The sequence below is a fragment of the Rhagoletis pomonella genome, unplaced genomic scaffold (genome assembly GCF_013731165.1).
Source record: "Rhagoletis pomonella isolate Grant_MI unplaced genomic scaffold, Rhpom_1.0 Rhpom_scaffold_00011, whole genome shotgun sequence".
Lineage (NCBI taxonomy): Eukaryota > Metazoa > Arthropoda > Insecta > Diptera > Tephritidae > Rhagoletis > Rhagoletis pomonella.
The window spans coordinates 28,860,358-28,871,691 of NW_023458565.1; the positions used below are offsets into that span (position 1 = coordinate 28,860,358).

The 11,334-nt window shown below is 33.7% G+C and overlaps 1 protein-coding gene across 1 annotated transcript in view; it reads right to left on the minus strand.

The window, feature by feature from the left end:
* Window positions 1-11,334, minus strand: part of LOC118746960 — a 463,693-nt gene that overhangs the window by 186,367 nt on the left and 265,992 nt on the right. Inside the window, exons 2-3 of the mRNA XM_036480954.1 lie at window positions 5,171-6,649; window positions 4,715-4,921 (exon numbers count right to left, since the gene is read on the minus strand). Of these exons, the coding sequence (XP_036336847.1) occupies window positions 4,715-4,921; window positions 5,171-6,649 (1,686 nt within the window). The remainder of the gene's footprint in view (window positions 1-4,714; window positions 4,922-5,170; window positions 6,650-11,334) is intronic.

An 11,334-nucleotide genomic window follows, 5' to 3' on the forward strand; every position in this document is an offset into this window, starting at 1 on the left:
TATTTTATTTCATTTCATTTTATATTATATTTTATTTCATCTCGTTTTATTCTATTTCATATTTTTTTTGTATTGTATTTATTTTACTTTTTGCATACTTAATTTTAGTTTTATTTTATTAAATTTTATTATATTTTTAATTTTATTTTGTTTCATTTATTTTATTACATATTTTTAATTTGTTTTATATCACTTTACTTTACCTTATACTATTTAATTTATTTATTTTTTCTTAATTTTAGCTTGTTATATTCTAAATTATTATTTTTCTTTTATCTTTTTTATTTTTTTATTTTATATTAATATTTTATATTTTTTTATATATTTCCGTTAATTTTATTTTATTTTATGTTACTTTATTTTGTTCTAATTTATTTTTCCCCGCAATAGTTTTCATTAAGTCGGCCTCAAGCTGAATAAAATTGTTGAATATAATTAATTTTTTTATTTAAATTTAAATATATTCCATTTTATTTCATTTTATTCTTTTTAATGTAATGCGTTTTTAATTTTTTTAATTTATTTTTATTTTATGAATTTTTTATATTATTTTAGTTCATACATTTAATTTTGTAATTAAATTTAGTTCTAGTGCATTGTTATATGTATTATTTGATACACGTTCCTATTTGTTGCTAGGGCTGAAAGCCAACAAATCACATTTCCTAAAACAACAAAAATTTTCTTAAATAACTTATAACATTTTTTTAGAATAAATAAACATTTTACCTTTAAAAAAAGTTTTGATATATCTTTGTTTTGCTTTAGTCGTTTTCTGCCACCACTCTCCGAAAAAAAATCCCAGTATTTTTCACTTTTTTACACTTGATCACACAATAGTTATAATTTTTGCATTCACTGCCTTTTGTTTATGAAAAACTCCAAAGTAATTAAATTTTTTTCACCACATATAACCCTTTCTTATGTTTTAATATTTATTTATGCATATTGTTCAGCGTTGGAGTTTTTTTTATTGAAAAACAATTTTTCACTTTTTTGTGTCAATCTTTAATCTTCATATATAATTTTGAAGCGTGCGCACGCACTATTTTTGTGTTCAAAATTCGATAAGTTTTCGCTTTGAATTCACTTCGATAGGCACTTGTGTTTACTAATTTTAATTAATTTTCGAGTTATGTCACATTAAAATCGGATTGAATCATTTATGAGTTGTACACGCATAGCAGAATATCAGAGATATGTTTGTGTTTTTGTAATTTTCTGAGCTTAGAAAAATTTTAATTTAATTAGGCAAAAAAAAAAGTAGATTTTTATTAAATTTTATGAACTGTCATCCAAAGAAAACGTATATTCTTTTTTATTTCAGTTTTTTTGCGATTCATCGTACAAAAATAGGTATTTAGATGTTTTTATAAATATTTACTCTCACTCCACAATTTTTATCAGACAAAATTTTGACTTTAATTAAATTGTTTAATCGAGCAAAAATCACGTTTATAAAAAGTTTTTCAAATTCACTGATTAAGTTGTGTTTATTTTTTTTTACACTAAGGCACCAATAAAACACTCAGTTAAATACAATACAAACTATGAAGGCACTTTGTTTCACAAACGAAAACAAATTTATCTCTTAGGTACTGTATTTATGTATATATGTATGCTTTGCTTTACTGCTGCTGCATTTACAAACAAAAAAAAAAAAAAACAAAAACTTCCAAGTCACTCGCACTACTCGACGAGACGTTGAAAATTTTTATTTCGTCCGTTAAACGCGTCCACGACCGTCGCTAGTTGGCATTCGATTGCCTCAACATTGAGTGACACAAACTGCAGTAACCAACTAACTGAAAAGCAACAGCAGCCACGGCAGCCACCGCTGACGCTGAGAAAAACAAGTAAACAACAGAGCTGGGGCCGGCCAGCCAGCAAACAAACAGACGAAGTCACGGGCAACAGCAGCAGCTGCAAACGCCGGCATCTCGTGCCACAAACGTGGCTACACATTGCGCACATGACGATATACAAACAATACGTATTATGTGCAGAACGGCAGCAGCGAAACAGTGTTGTTGATGACGAAGAATTACCCCTTTGGGAGCGAATGTAATTTTTCTTCTCTCATTTTTTTCAAAAATTAAATTACAGCTTGTGTCGTTGCGCCATTAAACTACAACAAAGCCTTTGATTTTTTTTATATTTACTCACAAAAGTGTAGTAAAAAGCGGCACCACTTTGTTATCTGCATGACACGACGGCAACCCTGCTTCACTTTTGTTTCTTTACATCCCATGTTGCGCATACAATCGCGCATAGAAAACCAGCATTACCACAATACATCTGGTGTGTTGGTGAATACACTGTTATCACTCTGTTAGTACGCTGTTAGCATGCTGTTAGTAAGCTGTTATCACGCTGTTGAGCTTAACATTTGTTTTAATTTTTTCGACCAGTTTTTCGACGACTTCCTAAAAGCAGCGAACGTATATAAATGAGAAGGCACACTTCTAGTATGGAATTTTTCTCGCCAGAAATTTGAAGTAGTTGTCGACGGAATACACCACGCTGGGCCAGAAGTCACCACTAGACGGTATTGTGGCTGCCACCACTAAATTTCTTAAACGGCCACGCCATAAAATTTGAACTCCACCATTATCACAAATTATCTGCTCTGGTCACATTTTCGACTAGTCGTTTAACAGCAATGCAGCTGCTAGTTGGCGCTGTTAAGTTATTGACTAAGTATATGCTTTTATGTATATACCGTCTGTATGTAGGGGTGTTGTGCAGACTGAAATAATGAATGGTGCGGCCAAGTATTTAATTATGGGCAAGGCGCGCTTAGACGAATAAATCGTATATGAAAATACGTACAAGATACATACATACTACATCTTTAGTTGAATGTTGTTCCAGTTGCAGTAGTTGTCTACTTGTTAATGATTGTTAATCATATCATTTAACATTAAAGCGTGCAAATTGGCAAGCGGAAGGTTGAGAGTATTACTGGATGAATAAACAAAGCGGGCCAGCAAATAAATGTATGTATGTTTGTGTTGCCATATTCATGTACATATTTTCTACTGCAAAATGTATATTTAAGAATACAATATTTATGTACATATGTATTTCCGTTAAGATAATTAACTTAGAAATGTGCAATTAAAAAGGGCTGTAGATAATATATTGTATACGTATTCATATAAATATAGTATATGGGTCATTCCATACAATATTTACATCTTAATATTTTTTTGGGGTGAAATATCTTTTTTTAAAAGAAGACACCTATTTTTTTTGTTTCGTCATGATATTCGAAAGTCTCGAAAAACAATTCCTGCATTAAAAAATCGCAATTTTTATTTTTATTTTTTATTATAATTTTTTTTATTAACTTCATCACGTTTGATTTTTATCTTTTTCAACTGCATAGTTGTCAAACTTTATAGAGTAAGCTGTAAAAATTTGAGAATGGAAACACCAAAACTGTGGAAGTTACGAGTTTTTTTCATACCTGCGTACATAAAGTTTATACTAAAGTCATTATACATATAACCCGCGCGATAGTAAATTTTCCACACAAAACTTAATATATTCGCGAAACCGTGGACCAAATATAGCAAATTTGCGTTTTTAGTTTTTCACTCAGACGTCAGTAATTCAAAGTTATTTAAAAAATTCAGTGAAATGTGCTTAGAGAGAAGTGTGGGTATCAAATTAAATAGAAAATTCTGTAGAATTTAAACAGATCCAATTTTTTTGTGCATTTGGTGGTAAGTATTGAAAATGTCCTTTTGAAATTTTTTCCTTGAAATTTCGCAATATTTTTTTTGGAAAAATTATATGTTAAGGACTAATATAAACTCTATCACATCCTCGAATTTCATCCTTCTAACTTTATCAGCTTAAAAAATTAAATATTCGTCCTTGTGAATCCAAAAAATTTTAATTTTTTTAAATTCTAAAGAAATTTCCTCATATTTTTATTCTACATTGCATTGAATTTTTTAAATAATTTTTGGAATTAATCATATATTTAAAATTAAAAAGTCCTTTAAAATAAATGCTGACGTCAGAGAGAAAAAATAAAAATGCCACTTTAAATAAAAAAAGTAGGTTTCAAGCCCATTTATTTATTATTTAGTTTATTGTAGGAGAGCTTCTTAAGCAATATAGAAGCAATTTTTTCATTTAAGTTGTTGAAAAGTAATGAATATCTAAATCCCGGGACTGATCCTGGAATCCCGAGATTGTGATAATGACATCGCGAAAATCCCGAAGTCGTAAAAAGCGAAAAAATTACTATCCCTAGTATGTACATAGTATTTACAAACATAGGTACTTAATGTTTTGAGTAAAATCATTTTAGATTGAAAAAATTTTAATTAACTGCAGTTAATTTTTGATAATTTTTTTGCTAACGAAATATAGTAAATTTTAAAATTTCTATGGAAAAAAGTACAGATTTTTTTTTTTATATGGCGAGTTATGCACCTTAATATATATGCATCTATGTATACAAGTACAAGAATATTTTCATTAAATAATTTAAAATTAAATATAATTTTTGAACATTCTACACCTCCCATTATTGCTTATTTAGATAAATTACCTAATCACAGCCGCTGTTATGTCAATTATTTAACTTAAGGAATGAACAATTCAAGAACTCCAACATAGGTACATATCTGCTAAGCTTTGCTTCATACAAATATATACATATACATATTTAAATAGAAATCTCGGCATCACTTACCTCACCGATGGCGTGCCTTTGGCTCAAATCTGCAGCAATTTCAGCAAATTTGCATAAGAATTTCATTTCGAACGACTGCAGGCAAGCAGAATAGGAACTCACGAGCAAATCACGTGCCTGACGAATTAGAATTGCACGCGTGCACGCCATATAGACAGGATAAATAGCGGCGAGGTGTTTATCTATGAGTTCAGCGGTGCCAGAGTCCTGCGCGAGTCAATCAAAGTAAAAAATAAAATAAAAATAAAATGAAGTAAAAATTAGATAAACTTTAGTAGTTAGTGTAAGGAAATAGCTAAGGAAAGAAGTGTGTTTTTTTTGTTTTTGTTTCTGTGATGAGCTAACAATTGAGTCAGACGTAAATGCGAAAGGTTCATAGTGTAAAATGTGGTAAGGCACAAAGGCCGTCTAAGTGCAATGGGCGGGTGGTTTAACTGCTCGCCTGCTATTGCTTACCATTCGTGTGGCGTGCGCCAATTGTGCCTCCTTGACAAGTGGCGGACAGCTGTTGTAGTTGGGCATAAGCATTTGACGTTGTTGTTGCTGGCAAGATTCGTCTTTTTCTTTTTCCTCTATGATTTGCCGTCGCCTTGTCTCGCCTTCGACAGCCGAATCGCCAGAGTCATCAACGTCAGCAGCAGCAGCAGCACTCAATGTTAGGGCGTCTCGGCTATGTACAGAGGTCAATGGTGTCGATTGGTGCTGGTCGACACTGACATTCGAACTGCTGCTGTCCATCAACACTGACGTCAGGCTAAAGTCAATATCCTCGTAAACCAGCTCCGTTAGCTCGCTAGTGGAGTGCGCTTCTTCTTCTGCTTCAGCCTCCTCGGCCGCGGTGCGCTCCTCTTCTGATTCCTCACTCAATGGTAATAGTGTGCGCGCTAACTCATCGTCCTGCCACTCAATTGTGGCAATTAATGCACAAGTACATGGCGGTTCCTTCTCCTCCTCCTTCTCCTTCTCCCCCTCCCCTTCATCTTCCTCTAGAGCATGGCGTTGGCTGGAATTTCGTTTGGGCGCAGCTTTTAACACTTCTGCGACCGCCGTTGCTTCGGACTTTTCATCTTTCAAATGCATAGCGGTGTTTGCTGTTGCTTGAATGCCCTGCGTGCCATTTGGCTCGCTCATCATCGAGTGTGCTGCTGTGCCCGCGCTGTGTTGATGCTGACCCGTCAGCCGATCTCTGCACTTTTTCAAATAAGTGCGCACTCGCGATTTGCTGCGCTGCACCGATTTCTCAGCCGTGCCCGCCTCTGTCACCGTAGTCGATGTAAGTGTGACAGTCACCGCCAGCGTGGCACTGACTGCTGGCATTTTATTTGAATTTATGTACGAATTTGTATCAAATTGGCCACCACTCTTCTCGATCTCATTCACTAAACAGCAATTTTGCGCCACTGCTTGCTTTCCGGCCAACTCCACATCTTTACCATCCTCACTCTCCGACGTCCATACTTCTTCGGCGTCTTCTTCTTCACGCGCAATGGGTGCTGTTGCGCTACCTCTGCGCGCCGGTGTATTGGCCTCATTTGTCAAACTTGCCTTGCCACAGCTGTTTCTGCCACCAACCACACAAGCGTTGCCTCTTTCAATATCAGCTGTGCGCGCGCTTGTTTTCGCAGCCGCCTCCACAGTTGGTGCTTCAATCATTGTTGTTGTTGTTGTTGCAATAGTTTTTGTGTCATTCACTGGCAAAACCAGCACTTCGGCCAAGTGTTCTTCGTTGCCTTCATTGTTGTTTTTGCCATTATTAGCGCAACTATCTGGTGAATGCGCTCTCGCTGTCGCCGTCGCTGTTACAGTTGCAACTCCATGCTTTTCACCCTCAGGCGGTCGGGTTGTGCTATTACCACTGATATTGCTATGTTCACAGCCATTTTCATTGTTGCTGTTGTTTTTGGCATTGCTCTGGTTGGGCTGTGGCGTGTGGGCCTGCAACAAAGTACAGAGAAAAGGAAAAGTGAGGAAAATTGGTAAAATAAATGCTTGAAGCGGAAAGAACATTTAAAATCATACAATTATCTGCATGTTCGTGTATTTGGGCAATTACATCGATTGTTTTGCAAAACCATTTGTGCTTTTCCGTTCTTGTGCGCTTGGAAATGCAGTTAACATTTATTTAGAGCGCAATGCAGCTGGTTTGTAGAACACAAATTTTTACTCATCGATTTAAGAAGAAAAAAAAACTGCGAAAATAACTGCAAAAAAAAAATTTAGTTAAGGGATTTAAATCTACAGACTGCGGAAAATAGTTCGATATTTGCGAAAGAAGTCTATCTATGAGTAAGCCATGGTTACCCTTTTTGAAGTAAAACTTCTTTAGCGGCGGTCGGGTGGTTGGGAGTAAATTGGCAAACTCAACGGAAATTTTGCAACGGAAATGGTTGGGGCTTCTTAAGTGTTTGCACATGGTAATAATTTAACAAAAACTTGCTAATAAAAGGTTAAAGAATATCAATTAAAAAAGACCAATACAAGAATGAAAGTAAAGGTGGGTACGTACATATGTATATAAAGAAAAGGATAAAGGCAAATGTAAAAATAAAAACAAAAACAAAGATGCATAAAGATAAAGGCGAAAATAACGACCTAGGTAAATTTAAACGCTTTACTTATATAAGGGCAAAGGTGAAGGGGAATATGTAGATGAAGAAAATTATAAACTCAAAAGTAAAAGCAAATATAAATATAAAAAAATGATCAAGATGAGGATACCGCGAAAAGTAAAGATGAAGAAAGGGGAAGAAAGATTAAAATAGAGGTAAATATAGAGAAAAGGATATAGATAGAGACACAGAGACTCAACCTAGGAGTTTTTTTGGACTTTTAAAGATCTTTGGGGTTCTCGCGACTTATCGATATAATAATCGATATTTTTTTTTGCTTTTTTATTGATATTTTTATCGGAATTTTAATCGATTTAGCTATGGATATTTTGGGAATGTTCGATATAATAATCGATATTTTTATCGATTTTGTTATCAATCTTGTTATTGGTTTTGTTAACAATTAAGTCATCGATTTGGTATCGATTATTTAACGATTAGCTAACAAAATCGATAAAACCAATAAAACATTGATAACCAAATCGATGACAAATTCGATAAATATTTCGATAGCAAAATCTATAATAATATTCGTAGCAAAATCGATTATCGAATCGACAAAATCCATAGATATTCGATAACAAAATCGGTAAATGATCGATGACAAAATCGATAATGAAATAATAATCGATAACAAGATTTACCAAAAATCGATAAGTAGTCGGTATCCAAATCGATAACAAAATCGATATCAAACTCGATACAACATCGACAAAAAAGTTAATAAAACATCGATAAATAATCGATAAAAAACGATAACAAAATCGATAAAAAATCGATAACGAATTCGTTAAAGATATCGATAACAAAACCAATAAAAGTATCGATAAAAATATCGATAGCGAAATCGTTAAAAATTTCGATAACAAAATCGTTAAAAATATCGATAACAAAACCGATAAAAATATCGATTATTATAACGATAAGTCCCTAGAATCTCTAAAATCTGAAAATAGCTCCCACATTGAGTCTCTTTTTCTCTATCTATTATCCCCTTCTCTATATTCACCTTTATTATAATCTTTCCTCCTCTATCTTCATCTTTGCCCTTATATAAGCAAAGTGTTTAAATTTACCTTGATCTTCAGTTTTTCTTCATCCTTACGCATCTTTGTTTTTGTTATTATTTTTACCTTTGCCTTTATCCTTTTCTTTATCTATGTACACCTTAACGTTTATTCTTGTATTGGTTTTTTCTAAGTGTTATTCTTTAGCCTTTTATTAGTAAGTTTTTTTATTTTAAATCAATACCATGTGCATCCACTCAGGAAGCCTCAACCATTTCCGATGCACCATTTCCGCGTGCAATTTTCGTTGAATTTGCCAATTCACTCCCAACCAACCAACCGCCGCTAAAGAAATTTCGCCTCAAAAACTCTTTAAATACAGTTTTTTTCCTGTAAGACTTGAAACGATTTTCTTTATAGATGTTTGCAATCGAATAGTATCATATATATCAGTGAATTCCTTGCGCTGAGAAAACAGTTTAGCGACGCCAACTTAATATGTACTCTTTTTTATATCAAAAATTGTTTATTTAGTCCTCGATTAAGAGCATAGAGTTTTTTTTTATTATAGGCTTCTGGTGCTGAGAGGATTAATAAAACACCACTTTTAGACTCATTTAACACTACTCGTCTTCAAACCAGTTAGAGCTAAATTCTTAACCGCGAAAGTTACTCATACGCCCCCTCCGCACACACTTGTTTGAATTGGCATTTTCTGAATAACATTTATTATAAATTTTTTTTTTTATAGAAACAAATGAATAAATAATATGAGTTTTCAGTATGTATATATATAACTTTTTGTTGTTCTACTCGTCGCAAAGAAACCCCAACATGACCTAACATTTTAAGTTTTTTCGTGTTCCAGGAAATATAATTATTTCCAAATGATAGCGTGTTAAAAATAAATTACTTGAATAGCATTTTCCTATTCACCAGCCAGCAATGTCATGACATCTTATCAATATTTGAATAAATCAACGTACGTAAAGCTAAAGCAAATGAAAATGGGAGCTCTGCATAATACAATTATATATGTATGTATGTATGTATATGGTCATACATGTGTACATCCCCATACGTGCTCATTATTTATGAATGTGTGGCTTATGGGTGTGTTTGTGTAGAATAAATGAGGACAAACATCGATCGAGAAATCAAGGTGCGGTAAAACGGGGACATCAAAAAGAAAAAAACAGCAGACACTATGGAAAAGTGCTAAGCCACAACAGACAGAAAATTGGCATGCGACTAGCCGAGAGCGGAAGAAATGCAGAAAAGGGGCAAAAACGAAGCTTTCAGTTTTTTACAAATAAAAAAAAAAAAATGTTTGCAAAAGCGTAGCAACCGAATTTACATTGCATGCCAAAGCAGTGTACAGAATATTTGAATATTGCAACTCATTAGGAATTTTTCGAATTGCAAGCATTTCTATGCAACTATCAGTGAATGTAATCAGCATAGAAATTGACGATTGGCATAGGTCAAGAGTAGAATTCACTTTCGGTTGAATTATTTAATAATAGATAATGATTACTTTTGTTTGACATGGCAGACAGTGATAGTTTTACGTTGGGCAGGGTGAGTGAATATGAAATGATGACGTATTTTATTTGGCGACGAAAGGCGGAGTGTCTAAAACAACAAAAACAAAAAATTTGATATGAATGAAAGTAAACGAATACTAAGTAAAGCAAATACATACAGCTCATCAATATCGAGCCGGCAGAAAGCGTTACGCCTGCAATTGATTAGATGTGAACAAAACAATTTGCTTTATACAAAAAAACTTGGCGTTGAGCCATAAAGTATTCTCGTACCAATTACTTAGACTGTTAGTAGACAACACTTCAGAGTTTTCCTTGCAAAAGCACAAAAAAAAACAAATAGTTTGAGAGCGTGGGAGCCGCTTCAAGCAGACGATTCAATGGCTGTCTGGGCGTCTCACCTTTTTGCGTATAAAAAGCATTCCCAAGCTGCTTTCTTCCCTTAAGATTTGCTACTTAAATTCACTTGCAACAACAAATTTTTTTTTCTATTCACTTTAATCTTTCATTTAATAAACTTTTAATTTCACTAATTATTCAAAAAATTTCTTATTTCATACACACATTTTCCTAATTTTCACTTTCATTCCGTCCGTGTCTTCGGTTTCGCACAAAATCGCGTAAGTTCGCGTCGATTGCGTTTTGTTTACTGTCGCCGTATGCTTTTGTGCAAGGTTGTTTTCGTCTTAGCCGCATAGGAGTAGCGTTGTTAAATTTTTTTTTGGGAGTGACTTTGTTAGTGTATTACTCATCCTCCCCTGTATGCGGCGGCTTATTGCCAAACCCATGCTGTTAGTTCGCGTGCCGATAGTAAAGTGGCGCTTAAAGTGTTCGTTACCAACACTGACCGGCTGTGTTATTTGTATGTGTGAGTGTGTGTGTGTCTGATAAAAAAATATGCAAAATTTTAACGTTTGTCTAGATTTCCTTGGCAACACTGTTTGGTAGACCGATTTTGTTTTATGTGCAAGTGCTTTTAGTTTTAGCATTAAAAGCTTTTAGTATATTTAATATATTGTACTCGATTAAAACTAACTGATGCCCTTTAGGAAAAAAATTTTCAAAAATTTTTTTTCATAAATAAATATGATTTAAAATAAAACCTTCAAACTTAACAAAAATTTCAATGCCCAAAAAACTCATTAAACCGTATCAGGATGTATGGGTCGAAAAAAGTTAAATTTGTTCCGAACGATTTTGAATACTTACTATGAGAGTAAATATTTTAGCAGTAAAAAAAATAAATTCTCGGCAATTGTGTAAGAGTTCACATTCCGAAATGGGTTTGCGCCATGAAAAAATGAAGCGTTTTCCGAGTCATTTACGGTTTCTATGGGGAAAACAAGTCCTATACTGAATCGATCAATGATATGTTGCCTTGTGAACCTTTACACTTTATTAAACTTCGTATACAAGAGTTCTTGGAGTTGCCTACTGCGAATCTGAAGTCAGTTTTT